Here is a 13,699-nt window from a genome sequence, read left to right as displayed (position 1 = left end):
AGGAGGTGTGTTTCCAACCAGCTTGCGAGCTTTATCGTCGGCGAGCGCTTACGCCCCACCAATACTTGCGATCCCCTCATTTTCCTCGCCAGTTCCCCGCCGATTAAGTGAGGCTGCACTGCTCTATCTTTCCTCCATCAGCGTCCATTTTTGCTTTTTCCTTTTTCCTTTTAATACCTCCGCTTCGTGTCAGCTTGCCTAGGACTTTCCTGTATAATTGTCATTACTTTATTTATACTGCTCTCAGGCTGACATAACCTGATTTTCACTTATATAGCTTGCGCTTCGTATTGCTTCCCAGCACAGAATCCTCGTTGGCCCTTCACCCCAAAAGCTAAAGCACCTTTACTGCTTGCTCCTTCGCAACTACCTCGTTTCAATTCTCAAAACGATGGCTTCAAATCGAGCACGTCGTATCGCCAAGGAGATTGCCGACATACATGCGGACACGCACTCGCAAATCACCGCGGAGCCGGTAGGGAACGACGACGATATCACACACCTCCGCGGGACCTTCCCAGGTCCGCCGGGGACTCCGTACGAAGGTGGTACATATGCAGTGGACATCAAGATCCCCACCGACTACCCGTTCCGGCCCCCTGTGATGAAGTTCCAAACCAAGGTCTGGCACCCGAATGTCAGCAGTCAAACGGTGAGTGCTGGAGTTTCCCCCTTCTAATGCTCGTGACGAGACTTGCTCATGCCTCATTTCCCTGTTCTAGGGCGCGATATGCCTGGATACCCTATCCACCGCCTGGTCGCCCGTCCTGACCATCAAATCCGCTCTCCTCTCACTGCAGTCACTACTGAGCACGCCAGAACCGAAGGACCCGCAGGACGCGGAGGTCGCGCAGATGCTGTTGCGCCATCCCAAGGAGTTCGCCCGGAAGGCCCAGGATTGGGCGGTCATATATGCGGGGGCGCCGAGAAAATACGCGGGAGAGGGCAGTGGCGGCGCGACGGATGAGACCCTGCGCGAGCTGGAGCTCAAGTCTAAGGCGGAGCAGGAGAAGGAGGATCTCGCCAAGTATGGACCACCGGCTCGAAATCTGCGCATATATCCTCGCTGACTGTTGCTGCACAGGTATGATGGCTACAACAAAGACCTGATCGACCGCTTCTGTAGCATGGGTTTCGACGTCGACCGCGTGGTAGCGGCGTTCAAATACTATGGCATCGATCGGATGGAGGGCGAGGATTATGAGCTGGAGGAGGCTTACATGGGGGACGTCACTGCACGGCTGCTGGGTGAGCCGTAAGAAAGACCTAGACAGACCACATTCACAGACAGCTTTAGCTTTTCTTTTTCTCGGGATCAAGTGTTGAGCTTTGAGGATTTGCTGTTTGATCGAGCGCTCTAATTTCTCGTTTGAGCTTTTTTTCATATATCCAGCTATTCATCCATTTGCGTTATTTAGAATCTGATGTTTTGAGTGATTAAGCCAATGAGACATGTGCATCGGCAAGAAGTTGGTGGGTTAAAGACTTGATTAAGTTGTTTGCCAATGTAAGTAAACGTGCGTAACTCCGTGGACAAAGGATTGCTGGAAGAGCAGCGCTATCGATAAGCACGTGGATCATCAACGGATCTCCTCCGTCTCCGCCCATCTCCATCTCCAACTTTCTCCGCCGCAAAACCCCTTCACCAGCACCAACTTTACAAAAGAGCGCCCACCTCACCATTGACCTGACCCTTCACTGACCGCACCATCCAACCACAAAGCCAACCCTCCCATTTTACAACCCGACTGCGCAACAGACACCCACCTCACGGCACGGCTTGCCAAGCCGCCATCAACGCAACCCAAAATGATCGAAGACGACTTCTACCGCACCTCCTCGCAATACCGCCTCTGGTCCTTCACCGCGGCCTCCCTCCAAGCCCAACGGGCGATCACCAACGCCGTGGCCAGCGACCGGGTGCGCGCCGCCATCCGCCGCGCGCAGGAGGCGCGCCGCTCCGCCACCTCGTCCGCGACGGGCACCCCGGTCCCCGAAGTTGAGGGCAGCACCAGCACCAGCACCAACCACCCCGCGAAAGCCGAAGAGAAACCCATCGAATGCCTGACGCCCGAAGAAGAGCAGCAGACAGTGAGCTACTACTGCGAGCAGATCATCCAGCTAGGAGAAGCGTACAAACCGCCATTACCGACGATAGTCCGAGTGAGCCAGCCAGCCAGCCCAACCCCCTCCCCCCCTCCCAAACCCCAAAAACTAACACCCCCGAAAAAAAAAGGCAACAGCAATCCAATACCTCCGGCGCTTCTACCTAACGAACAGCCCGATGACCTATCACCCGAAACAAATCATGCCGTGCGCGCTCTTCCTCGCCACCAAGACAGACAACTACTACATGTCGCTGCGCCAGTTCGCGGACGGGGTGCCCGGCGACACGACGGCGGAGGACATCATCGCGCCGGAGTTCGTGGTGATGCAGAGCCTGCGCTTCACGTTCGACGTGCGGCACCCGTTCCGGGGGCTGGAGGGGGGGATCATGGAGCTCCAGGCCCTGGCCGCGGGGCAGGGCCAGCCCGCACCGCACCTCGCCGCCACCACGCAGACGCAAACCCCGGAATCCCTGCAAAGGGGCCTCCTCGCCCTCCCCCTTTCGTCTTCCTCAAAAAACATCACCGACCGAATCGCCCGCGCCCACCACACCACCCGCGAGATCCTCAAATCCGCCGCCCAGATCACCGACGTGTATTTCCTCTTCACGCCGGCGCAGATCTGGCTCGCCGCGCTGATGCTGGCCGACCGCGCCTTGGCCGAGTACTACCTCGACACGAAACTCGGCACCTCAGCCCCATCATCATCCGTCCAAGAAGCGGAGGCGGCGGATGGGCTGGCGGCCCTCCGACCGAAACTCCTCCGCACGCTCAACGACTGCGCCGCCATGCTGCAGGCCTACAAGCCCCTCGCCTCGGATCCGGATCAGATGAAGACCCTCCGTCGGATCATCGGGAAGAAGCTCTATCACTGCCAGAATCCCGAGAAGGTGAATTTAGGTGGCGCTGGGCAGAAGAGGATCCCTGCGGCGGCGCTCGCTTCTTCGGCTGCGGCTGCGGCGGCTGCGGCGGCAACTCCAACAGGGGGGGTCGATTCCGGGGCGTCGGAAAGTGAGATGGAGAGGTTGGCGAAGAAGCGGAAGTTGGAGACCGCCGCGGAATCTTCCAGCGGTAGTAAGGATATTTTCGGGGGGGAGTTGGTTATGCAGAGGACGAAGGAGCGGTAAACTTAGGGTTAGTTGTATAGGATTATGAGGTGGCGGGGAGCGGATTATAGAATTGACGGTGGATGGAACCAACACAACAATGAATGGTCTGGATAGGTAGGCAACGGGAACAGATCCGATGAATTAGTTTACTACGCTCCCAAGATCAGCATTCATCTACAAGACATGAACCTGTAAACCAAATCTACAGGTGCAACTACAATCCAGAGTTCAAATAAAACAATCCATTCTCAAGGAGACACCCGTGTCCCAAAGGATGATGAACAGTCTATACGAGAATCCAATGAGAAAAGAGAAGCATCAGATTTCACCCCCTCAAACGCTCAAGTCTAAGTTAGGGGGATGAGATTGAAATGGTATGAACGACGATGATGGAAATAAACAAGGCCATCTAAGAAACACAACGTAAAGAAAGAAAAAACAAAGAACACCCAAATACTGAGCAGGTGATATCTCCAGGTGGTATTTAAGCAAAACGGGATAAACACAAATTGTATCCCCCTTAAACAAGGACCTCTCATTCAGGATGGTTCATCTCTCCTGCTGCTGAGAAAATTGATAAACTTTTTTCTCCTACTCCTTTCGGTAAAGTTTTGCCAAGTCTGCATCCTCGCGCAGACTGTTTTTCTTTCCTGTCTTGATATTTTGTTCGTTTCTGAGCATTCCATTCGTAACAGAGAGAAGCACCTCATAAAAAATGCTTCGGTCTTTTTAGACAGCACCCTGGTCGATCATCTTCTTGCGGAGGTAGTTCTTGTACTGCCCGATGGTGCCATCCCAGCGAGTGACAGTCTTGTGCTCGCAGACCATGATGTCCTTGGCGATCTTGTCGAGGAGACGGAAATCGTGGGAGACGACCACGACACCTCCGCTGTAGGCGTTGATGGCATCGGCCAAACTGTCGATGGTGGGGATATCGAGACCGTTGGTAGGCTCGTCCAGGAGAATCATGTTGGGAGACTCAATAGCCAACAGAGCGAAAACGATACGACTCTTCTGACCCTCAGACAGAGTACCCATCAGAGCAGTCTGGGACTCACCGCTCAGACCGTAGCGGCCGAGCTGCTGGCGCCAGTACTGGTAGTCCTGGGACTTCTCGGGGAACTTGTCACGGACGAACTCCAAGGAAGACTTGGTCAGGTCCAGCTGTTCAGCGGAGTGCTGGCTGTACATGCCGAGCTTCAAGTGGGTGTGACGGCTGACACTACCACCGATGGGGCTGAGCTTGCCGGTCATCAGACGGAGCAGAGTGGACTTGCCGACACCGTTGGGTCCGACCAGAGCAGTACGGGAGTCCATGTCGACACCGAAGTCAAGGTGCTCGTACAGAGTGTCATCCCAGTTGCCAGAGTAGGAGAAAGAGACATCATCGAAGGACAGGACGGGAGGGGGGAGCTTCTCGACATCAGCGAAGCGGAAGCTGAAGACACGGTCAGGAATGACGGGCTGGATGAAACCGTCGGCCTCCATCTTATCGAGGATCTTCTGACGGGACTTGGCCTGACGGACCAAGTTGGCGTAGGTACCGGCGGAGGCGATGAACTTCTTGATGTGGGCAATTTCTTCCTGCTGCTTGTGGTAGGCCTTCATCTGGTTCGTCTCCTGTTCGGCACGGGTCTTGTGGTACGAATCGTAGTTACCACCATAGTAGAGGAGCTGCTTCATGCGCATATCGATCATGTTGGTGCAGACACCGTTCAAGAAATCCATGGAGTGGGAGACCAGGATTAGGGTGCGCTCCCACTTCTTCAGGTATTCTTCCAACCACACACAGGCCTCGAGATCCAAGTGAGCAGTGGGGTCGTCCAGCAGGAGGAGAGAAGGCTTGACGAACAGGGCCTTGGCAAGGGCCACACGCATACGCCAACCACCGGACATGTCCTTAGTCTTCTTGTGGATGGTCTGCTTGTTGAAACCAAGACCCGTCAGGATCAGGGAGGCGCGGGTGTGGAAGGTCGAGGGATCCATCTTGTCCATACGCTGATGATGAAGTTAGACACATGTTGCTCGTCAAAGAGTGCACAAGTACTTACGTCGTAAAGGTCCTCGAGAATAGGGCTGTCAGGGCCCTCCTTCTCCAAGATCTCCTCGGCCTGCTTCTCCATGCGGTCGAGCTGGTTCTGAGCCTCAGTAACAACCCACTCAAGGGCACCGAGGTCGGTGGGGGGAGCACCCTCGTTGAGCAGGTAAATATCAATGTGCTCAGGGATGGGGAACTCGCGAGTGGCGATGGACTTGAGAAGGGTGGACTTTCCGCAACCGTTTTCACCCAAGAGACCGTAACGGCGACTGAAGTTCAGTTCGAGGGTGGAGTCGGTGATGAGGACCTTGCCGTGGAACACCAGGGAGGCGGAAGTGATCTTGACGTCGCGGGAGGACTCCAGGGAGGAGAGGACACCAGTGGTGACACGGTCCGAGAGACCGTGCTTGTCCATCTGTGCGGTCAGCTTCTCAACCTCCTTCAGCTTCTCAGCGGAGGTGGCAGGCTGATCCTCGACGGGCAAAGGGTTTCCGTCGCCATCGAGCATGGGGGTCTCGTCACCGGGGGTCGAGGTACCCTTCTTGGACTTGAGGGTCTTCTTCTTGCCGTCATCGCCACGCTTGGCCATACGAGCAGCTTTGGAAGCAGACACCATTTTGACGGTTGTGTGGGTGTTGTGGGAGGGGAGATGGAGGAAGAGAAAAAGAGGGGAAAAAGGTAAGAAGAGGAGGCGGGAAGAAAGAGACGAAACCAGTCCGTGAAGAGGAGGAGGGAAAGGGAAAAAAAGAACTTGACAAAGGTGGAGCACTTTCCAGCGGCGGGGTGAAAGAGAGAGCAAGAGGGAGAGAGAAATAGTAAGAGAGGGGCGACCGAAAGCCTTTTGAGTGGGGGGGGTGGGAGTGGGAATGGGAGTGGGAGGTTCCTTGGATAGCCCTTATCGATAGTAAGAGTTTCAACTATGAAGCACAGGCAATGCTTATTACTATTGCCTCAAAACACAGAAAATACAGAGAGTAAATAGAGATCGAATGGGTAGTATTCACGAGATTGAAGGAGCCTATCCTCTGAGTCAAAAGTAGGAACAGTAGGAACAATCGACCGAAGAACAATAAGAGGAGGATGAAGGATGCACTGGTCAGAGGATGAAAGACGAAACTGCGACCTCAATTTGAGTTGCCTCGAAAATTCCTTCAGTGGGTTTCTGCCCAGCGGCGCTGTCATTGGCCTGTCGACGTCACCGCACGGGTGCGTGGCGCGGCCTTGCCTGATTGGGCATTAATGATCACGTGCTCTAAAGCCTTATGCCCAAGGCATTTGCTGGCAATGGTCAGCAACCGCCGCTGACGCCTGAGGCCGAAATCAGATCAGTGTGCTACCTTGATTAGGAAGGAAGAGCATCCGGCCCCGGGGACGGCAGCGCCCTACTAACTCCTTATCATTAAAGCAAGTTCAGCAGAATCACACCTCCGTCTGAATGCCATCCTATGTTCGCAACCACATTGCCACTATGAGTACTATGTATCCTCTTGTACTTAGCTTGGTAATCAGAGAATTCCTGTTGGACAATCCCTCAATCACGATAAGCAGCTTACTTCCCCTTCGAAAGACAATGATATGGACAATGACATGAACTTCACTATATACAGTACATACAGACAGCGGAATGTCTCTATGCTAAGCCACCTATTTCTAATGCTAGTAGATGCACTTCATGGTAACCGTTCACTGATACTCCGCAGGACCTTCATTTCCGCTTCCGAAATCGAGAATTGATTTGGCAAGAGGATCTTGCCCGACTCAATGAGGACCTGCCTCGGTTCACCGGGGAAGACATCTTGCGTGCCGTCCGTCTCAAAGCTGGCTCGGTTGATCCGATCCCCGCTTTCGGTGTCACTCGATTTCGGGCGCGCCAGAGAGACCGGAGTCCACCAGTAAATCGGGAACCGGCGCTGGATGTTGTTGATCAACAAGGCCACAGCCTGCATCAGCACGCTTCCGAGGAACATAACGAGAATCAACGCCCAGCCCACATCGGCCGACTGCGTCACGGAAAGCAATGCGGTTGCTCCCGCGGGCGGGTGCACGGTATTCGTGAGGACCATGATACACGTGGTGATGGCACAGGCCAGAGCGCCACCGATCTGGGGCAACGATTCGGCATGGGCATTCAGGGCGAAAAGCTTGGATATCCCAATACCCACCGTGCTCGCAATGACCTGACTGATGACCGCATTTCGTGGCTGGGCAAAGGGTGATTCGATGGCCGAGAACTCCAGCACCGCAGCAGCACCCTAAGGGATGGTTAGTCTTGAAGCTTCGGTCACCGGTGTAGACCTGAGGGAGAAGACGTACAAAACTCGCCACGATGATCGGGGCATTATGGTGCTCAAAAAGGGGCACATGCATCGAAGCCTCCGCTACGATCAACACACCGCAGAACACCCCTATCAAGGTCCAGAAGGCCACAACCACATTGCCGAGTGGCTTGGGAGACGGGGTCTCTCGGTAACCAAAGAAGCGCGAGACCGGCCGAGGCAGGTATCGCCAAGGCGGGGGCGGAAGAACGGGATTTATATAGGCATCGATATCCACATGGAGACGGGAGAAGTCGATGTATTCAAGCTTGGACGAAGGCCGGGAGGGCTGGGCAAACGTCTGCTGGACTGTCATGATGACCACCCCTGGCCAAGACAAACGCGCTTATTCCTGTGGTCGGTTAGTACCAGGTCCAGTACAACAAGTGTTGTTATGAAAAGGAGTGTTGCAAGTGGATATGAACCTGAAGAAAGAACCCGGACAGGCGGATGCTTGTGTATGCCAGCTCAGTCATGAGACTGCGGATGGAGAGCAACTTGCCCACTGACACAGAAAAAAGAGATGACAGACAGGCAGATACTCCATCCTGCTGAGAAGCTGGCCTGATGGGTCCAAATCAGGGGGTACAAGGGGGGAAGAGGTGGGAATACTTGCCTGGCCTACGTGGTGAGCAGCAACTAAGTATAAGCGGGCGAGCCCATTGAAACCGCCGTGCATCAAGTGGACACCGCAATTTGGAGTCGCTGGGTCTGTGGAGGGAATCCTGAGCCCATATTAATAGTAGGCATCAGAGCTGGAAGAGACGGGGGAGAAGGGCGAACACGCAAGAACAAGAAGATCTTTCGCACGCATCTTGGGCTGGCCATCAGCATCTCCGCGGAGGAGAGGTATTCGGCTATGGTAGCAGAGCAGTCATGGAGGCGGAATTGCAGTGCCAACTGGAACTGACCCTAGTGACTGAACTGAATGGAGTTTGGAAGTTCAAGGTTCCTGGTCTGTCCTTCCACTCACAGCATTTGAGTTGGGTAATGGAAACTCCGGGTAGGGTTTAGCGTCGGGGACGGTGGGAGATGAGGTCAGCCGGTGGGTTTCTTACCACAGATTACCATTCTTTACCATTACTTACCGTATTTTGCCCATCATCCAGTCGAGTCGCCCGTATTGCCCATCCGCCGCCCTTCCTGCAAAAGCAGGGCTGTCGATCAATCCGGGGTAGAGGAGCAAGATCGAGGAAGCTCCTCATGACACCGACGCTCAATACAGCCATCATGCTGACAGGGGTCTAGACTGTCGTAGTGGAACCGTGGGAGGAGGTTCGTGCCTTGGATAGTGTAACGCGCTCTGTTTACACCCCACCACTAGTGAGTTCTTCTTTCATACTCGTGCTATTTAAGGTGCATATCCATGCAAGTACAGTACTTGAGAGTACTGAGCAGCCTGTGTGAAATTCAATTCTCATCCTGTCATTATATCATAAACTCTAAGTACTCATATACACAAACACACTACCCACCACCTAGAAGTCCAGCGTCTTGCCAAGCTTGGAGCTCTCCTGGGCCAACTCGATCAAGCGGATAACCTCGCTGGCTTCGGCTCCACTAGCCGGGAGATCGGACTCGCCGGCAAGAGCTCGCGCCAACTTTCTATAGTACTCGGTCCAGGTCGGGGGCTCGACGGTAGGGAAGACCTCCCTGGTAGGCTTTCCGTCCTGAATAGTGGTGAGAGTGCCTGATCGCGGACATATGTTAGAACGGTGTTGGAAGAGTATGTCAGTGTGCGTCATCGACATACCATATCTGTCACTGGGCTCGCGGCCGTATCCGTTGTCACCGGCACTCAATCCGGCCTTGATGTGCTCTTCCTGGATATCGAGATGGAACTAATCGTCTGAAGTCAGCAAAACGCAGCTCCCCATATTTCGCGGAGTCAGATTGGAGGGAACGGACCTTCCTGTAGCTACCCTTGTCTCCGCGGACCCAGAAGCGCAACTGCTCGACTTCGGGACTGACAACTGCAGCCTTGGCCGTGACCAGAGGACCGTTCTTGTAGTGAAGCAGGACGGTGAAGGAGTCCTCGTAACCGGAGGAGTTCACCTCGCGCTGGGAGCCGAGGAAGCCCGTCACGCGCTCGGGCTTGCCGAGCAGGTGAACGGCCTGATCCAGGAGGTGAGAGCCCAAGTCGTAGATGGCGCTACCTCCGGGGACAACCTTGTTCTTCCACTTCGAAGCATCTGCAGAAGGCTCTTCGGGGCGGTGGCGATCGAAGTGAGTCTCGAATTCAACGACGCGGCCCAGGGAGCCGCTCTTGACCAACTTGGACACAGTCTGGAAATCGGCGTCGTAGCGACGGTCTAACCACACACACACCCATCAGCAAAACCAAACCTCACAAAATTCAAATTATAGGTAGGAGGTGACTTAGAAATACTGACTCTGGTATACGGCCAGGTGCTTGTTCTGCTTCTTGGCCAGGGCAACGAGTTCTTGAGCTTCCTTGGAAGTGGGGGTAAAAGGCTTCTCGACGACGACTGCAGCAACAATTAGCATCAGTACAGTTTCTTATGCACTTGTAGAACAAAAAGAAAGAAAGGACCTACCGTGCTTTCCGTGCTCGAGGGCCAGCTTGGTCAACTCGAAATGCGTTTCAGGAACGGTAGTGATGACAACCAGGTCGACACCCTCGTCCTTGACTAGCTCTTCGGTGCTACGGTAAGACTTGATGCCGGGGAAGTCCTTCTCCGCATCGTCCTCCGGCTTGGGATTGCGCTGCACAATAGCAGAGATCTTGAACTGAGGGACTTCCTTGATGAAAGGAATGTGGAAGACTTTGGCGCTCAGGCCGTATCCCACAATTCCGACGTTCCAGGTTTTCGAAGACATGGTGGGGGGTGGTTATCGTGGGGGTGATGGTTTTGTGAGAGACGAGGGGCAGAGAGATGAGGGGGACAATTGAAGAGGCTAGAGATAAAAGATTTCCGAGGGGGATTGCTCAGTTATATACGACGTCAACAAGGCCCACTTCGACTATGCCTTTGAAGTTCTGAACAGTGATTACACAATCTCCAGCGTGGGGGGGGGGGAAGGGAAGAAATTGGACTCAGTCATCAACTAGTGCGGGGGAAGGTCCTGGCGACGGCAACCACTGGGCCGGGCGGGGCAATGCGGCAAAGGCCGATGCAGCAGCAGCAAGACACTCGGAATTCATTTCAGTGCTGTTGCCGATGATGACACCATCGGCTCAGTCCGGACCGTGTCTCACCTGCCTGTAGGACTTCACACTTTACAACGGAAAACCACGGCCGGGTCTATTCAGCCTGCACTTGATAGATTGATGCGCTGTTCCTGAATAGAACTAGCTCTATCTAATCGCCTGCTACAGTTGCCCTGTCAGGCCAACTAGTGAACATACCTAATCCATAGAGTATTCCATCATCTTCCTTCAATTCGATCTAAAGGCAGCCATGTTGGTATGTCTGTGGTTCTGTTTGTTGTGCCGCGATATGGAACAACTTTAGGCCCTAAGTTAAGTCAATGGTGGGCTATGTAAGCTATCTAGTAGATTCCGCCGGAACCGACAGTAAACGGAAAGGTGGAGAAACTTCGGATGCCCCGAGTTGTACTCCGGAGTAAGTTACTGTACTACGTATCCTCGAACTGTTCACAAGAAAGCCTTTGTTTGGTATTCAATGAACTAGCTGGCAGAAAAGGGTCAGCGGCCGACTGTGACTCTAGACTTCGGCCTCATTCATGAAAAGGTCGAGTAATGCTAGTGAGCCATCCAGCTTAGCAGCCTCTTTCCCTTCCTTCTCTCAACCAGTGTACACAGATTCCCCGAAAAACACCCCTCCCTTCTACTACTCTTGTACCCCCACACATCGGGTGACCTCAATGGCGTCCTAAAGCACACAAGTCGCGTCAGAAAACTCATCTGCCGTTTCATTGCGTCACAGAATCCGACTTACCCTGGTGGTTTCCGGCTTCACGAGTTTGCTCTCGTAGATGAGGTTCGGGTTGCCGATTATGTCGAATTGAGGAGTCGCATCTGCGCCGAGGAATGACTGCACGGTCCTATCCGGAATGCCCTCTCTGTTGTACGTCCGTTCAGGGCCCTTCTTAGCCGCTTCGCGCTTCTGCTCCACCGTACTGCGGACATATTCCAAATATGGCGGGTTGCCGGGGTACAGCACGTTGTCCGCGATCACGACCGAGACCTCGGGCACGATCTTCCCCAGCTGCTCGCAAAGCTTCAAGTCGGTGGTGTAGGCAGGCTTGTAGTGGTCAATGAACAGAACCTCCACCTGCTTGACCTCCCCACTGTCGAATAGCTTGTGCAGGGACAGATCACTGCGACCGACTATGATACGCACAAAGTCGCGCAGACCAGCAAGATCCAGGAGCATGTTCGCAATGGCGGCATACTCTGGGTTCAGTTCGAGACTATAGTATCGCTTTCCACCGGCCCGGCGCACGGCATCACCGAATAGGATGGCAGAGTACCCGACATAGCCACCGAGCTCAATCATGACCTCGGGCTTGCGCTCGGCGATAATTTCTGTGATAAACTTGCCCTTGTCCGGGCCGATGTTCATGAAGTGATATGTCTGCGCGAACTCGTCGATAAGATCTAGGACTTTCTGGGGATTGCCCTGGATCTCGTCTCGGTTGGGCTGATCGTAGATGAAGTGCAGCAACTTGAACTCCCGACCATCCTCGCGCTACAATGAAGCTCGGAGTCAGTTCACACGACATCTCAAAGGGCTTCAAAGCCTTGGACAGCGGACTTACTGATCGGTCCCCGGGACGAGGATGAAGCGGCGCTACGTAGGTGTTGTCGCTCATGGTCAGTGATGGATGTCGCGAGGTTGACAGAAATCTAATCAATGGATATTTTGCGATAGTAGCAAGATTAGGCTGCAAGCTTGGAGATCCAAAGCGAGGGTATCCAGCGAATTTAATGGCACGAGAACCCCCGCGCCTTATCGCATTCGGGATTAGGCTCGGTCTTATCCTCGGTCTTATACTCGACATTTTGTATGGCAGAAGATAAATCCGACAACGTCACAGCCAGCTGAAAGCTCGGGGGACGATAAGGACCACGTAAACCTCAAGAATGGGCCTTTTAAGGAGGATATGACAACATGGGCGACTCACTAGGGGCGAAAGTCCCCCACTATGATGCCGTCCCAAGTGCCGCTCACTCGGAGATGCTTACTCCATCAGTGCCCCTCATGGCTCGCGGATCCCGGATAACCCGAGGCAGCGTGAGGATAGTTCAACATCAGAGATTGATAAGCAAGTCGGAAATGCATTTCCTCATTGTGACTCAGTGCTCACTGATAGTCGGGAAATTTTTAACACGAGGGGGATCAATGTTGTTTGACTTATTTGGCTTGGGTGTGCTTTTCCCCCAGAAGCGCAAGTCACTGGAATTGAACCCATCGACACATGCCGTCGGGGTAGGATAAAAAGTAGACAAGGCGAAAGCGGTGAGTGCTTGCATCGAAGTGCCTAGCACGGAGTATCAAAGCTGCAGTGGTGCTGTGTCAGGCTGTACTGTACTTTTCGTACTGTGCCTGAAGTAGCAGCCACTTACATCTCATTAGTGCTTCTAGTGTTGATTGCGTTGCTCCACCCTGAAGTGATTGGATAACCGAGACGAACTATCGATCGAGTATCACTACTGGCACTAGTTCAAAGACCTCACTATGCGCGAGAAAATAAAGGTTCTAGACTCTTACATTCAAATGACTTGAGGAATGGGTCATGCACATTCCTTTGCCTTGAATTTGGCTGCAGGTGGCCATGTTTCGGCTGATGAGGCAGGGTGGCCTCACTCTGCTTCCCGCCGCATATACTTTGCACGGGCTGGTGCTTCAGCCTGCATGGTTGTCTCAATTGAAGGCAGTTACATTTCACCTCCACGCCTTGTCGCATGTCTGTCTCCTCCTTTCAATCTATGCGATCCTTGACTGTCGCCTTGAATTCATCTGCCAATATCCGCCATCCTGGTACTTACGATACATCAATCTGCTTTACGCTGCCCTTCAGCCTGGGCAACACGCCGAAGGATCATGATTCGTGCGATAGCCGCCAATCCTTGTCAAAAGCAAAGCTGAAGTCCAGCCCCTCGGCCACCGTCAGAATGAGGGGTCATCATCCGGTTTGCCGACG

At 53.7% G+C, this 13,699-nt stretch overlaps 6 protein-coding genes across 6 annotated transcripts; 2 read left to right on the top strand and 4 right to left on the bottom strand.

Annotated features, from left to right (window-relative positions):
* Positions 1-97: 97 nt before the first annotated feature.
* BO72DRAFT_449853 (E2 ubiquitin-conjugating protein UBC1) lies at positions 98-1,476 on the top strand. Its single transcript, XM_040945113.1, has 3 exons — positions 98-652; positions 723-1,027; positions 1,085-1,476. Exons 1-3 carry the CDS (start codon positions 392-394, stop codon positions 1,257-1,259), a joined length of 741 nt encoding a protein of 246 aa, XP_040799505.1. The 5' UTR covers positions 98-391; the 3' UTR covers positions 1,260-1,476.
* A 144-nt stretch (positions 1,477-1,620) lies between these two features.
* BO72DRAFT_171994 (TFIIH complex kinase subunit CCL1) lies at positions 1,621-3,454 on the top strand. The gene is made up of 2 exons (XM_040939385.1): positions 1,621-2,163; positions 2,237-3,454. The coding sequence occupies exons 1-2, from the start codon at positions 1,810-1,812 to the stop codon at positions 3,230-3,232; spliced, it is 1,350 nt and encodes a 449-aa protein (XP_040799504.1). The 5' UTR covers positions 1,621-1,809; the 3' UTR covers positions 3,233-3,454.
* A 394-nt stretch (positions 3,455-3,848) lies between these two features.
* Positions 3,849-6,018, bottom strand: BO72DRAFT_171985 (ATP-binding cassette family ATPase ARB1). The gene is made up of 2 exons (XM_040939384.1): positions 5,266-6,018; positions 3,849-5,212 (listed from the first exon to the last, which is right to left on the bottom strand). Exons 1-2 carry the CDS (start codon positions 5,866-5,868, stop codon positions 3,944-3,946), a joined length of 1,872 nt encoding a protein of 623 aa, XP_040799503.1. The 5' UTR covers positions 5,869-6,018; the 3' UTR covers positions 3,849-3,943.
* An 864-nt stretch (positions 6,019-6,882) lies between these two features.
* On the bottom strand, positions 6,883-8,014 carry BO72DRAFT_171967 (HPP family protein). The gene is made up of 2 exons (XM_040939383.1): positions 7,566-8,014; positions 6,883-7,504 (listed from the first exon to the last, which is right to left on the bottom strand). The coding sequence occupies exons 1-2, from the start codon at positions 7,881-7,883 to the stop codon at positions 6,923-6,925; spliced, it is 900 nt and encodes a 299-aa protein (XP_040799502.1). The 5' UTR covers positions 7,884-8,014; the 3' UTR covers positions 6,883-6,922.
* Positions 8,015-8,961: 947 nt separating this feature from the next.
* Positions 8,962-10,568, bottom strand: BO72DRAFT_449848 (putative NAD binding Rossmann fold oxidoreductase). Its single transcript, XM_040945112.1, has 5 exons — positions 10,126-10,568; positions 9,961-10,056; positions 9,476-9,879; positions 9,321-9,408; positions 8,962-9,257 (listed from the first exon to the last, which is right to left on the bottom strand). The coding sequence occupies exons 1-5, from the start codon at positions 10,406-10,408 to the stop codon at positions 9,046-9,048; spliced, it is 1,083 nt and encodes a 360-aa protein (XP_040799501.1). The 5' UTR covers positions 10,409-10,568; the 3' UTR covers positions 8,962-9,045.
* An 814-nt stretch (positions 10,569-11,382) lies between these two features.
* On the bottom strand, positions 11,383-12,367 carry BO72DRAFT_470107 (O-methyltransferase; the record flags this gene model as incomplete). The annotated part of the gene is made up of 3 exons (XM_040947000.1): positions 11,383-11,424; positions 11,491-12,243; positions 12,314-12,367. The coding sequence occupies 3 exons, from the start codon at positions 12,365-12,367 to the stop codon at positions 11,383-11,385; spliced, it is 849 nt and encodes a 282-aa protein (XP_040799500.1).
* Between the last annotated feature and the right edge of the window lie 1,332 nt (positions 12,368-13,699).

Source organism: Aspergillus fijiensis (genome assembly GCF_003184825.1).
Source record: "Aspergillus fijiensis CBS 313.89 unplaced genomic scaffold BO72scaffold_37, whole genome shotgun sequence".
In the NCBI taxonomy this organism is placed as follows: Eukaryota; Fungi; Ascomycota; class Eurotiomycetes; order Eurotiales; family Aspergillaceae; genus Aspergillus; species Aspergillus fijiensis.
Note: the sequence above shows the minus strand (reverse complement) of the source record. Positions and strands in the feature narration are given on the sequence as shown.

Excerpts from the sequence above, each read along its gene's own strand:
- BO72DRAFT_171967 (XM_040939383.1), bottom strand. The coding sequence starts at position 7,883 with ATGACAGTCCAGCAGACGTTTGCCCAGCCCTCCCGGCCTTCGTCCAAG. Across the intron at positions 7,505-7,565 it reads CGATCATCGTGGCGAGTTTT|GGTGCTGCTGCGGTGCTGGA; the intron begins GTACGTCTTCTC and ends ACCATCCCTTAG.
- BO72DRAFT_171985 (XM_040939384.1), bottom strand. The coding sequence starts at position 5,868 with ATGGTGTCTGCTTCCAAAGCTGCTCGTATGGCCAAGCGTGGCGATGAC. Across the intron at positions 5,213-5,265 it reads TTCTCGAGGACCTTTACGAC|CGTATGGACAAGATGGATCC; the intron begins GTAAGTACTTGT and ends CTTCATCATCAG.
- BO72DRAFT_171994 (XM_040939385.1), top strand. The coding sequence starts at position 1,810 with ATGATCGAAGACGACTTCTACCGCACCTCCTCGCAATACCGCCTCTGG. Across the intron at positions 2,164-2,236 it reads CATTACCGACGATAGTCCGA|GCAACAGCAATCCAATACCT; the intron begins GTGAGCCAGCCA and ends CGAAAAAAAAAG.
- BO72DRAFT_449853 (XM_040945113.1), top strand. The coding sequence starts at position 392 with ATGGCTTCAAATCGAGCACGTCGTATCGCCAAGGAGATTGCCGACATA. Across the intron at positions 653-722 it reads CGAATGTCAGCAGTCAAACG|GGCGCGATATGCCTGGATAC; the intron begins GTGAGTGCTGGA and ends TCCCTGTTCTAG. Across the intron at positions 1,028-1,084 it reads GAGAAGGAGGATCTCGCCAA|GTATGATGGCTACAACAAAG; the intron begins GTATGGACCACC and ends GTTGCTGCACAG.
- BO72DRAFT_449848 (XM_040945112.1), bottom strand. The coding sequence starts at position 10,408 with ATGTCTTCGAAAACCTGGAACGTCGGAATTGTGGGATACGGCCTGAGC. Across the intron at positions 9,409-9,475 it reads ACAAGGGTAGCTACAGGAAG|TTCCATCTCGATATCCAGGA; the intron begins GTCCGTTCCCTC and ends TCAGACGATTAG. Across the intron at positions 9,258-9,320 it reads CGAGCCCAGTGACAGATATG|GCACTCTCACCACTATTCAG; the intron begins GTATGTCGATGA and ends GTCCGCGATCAG.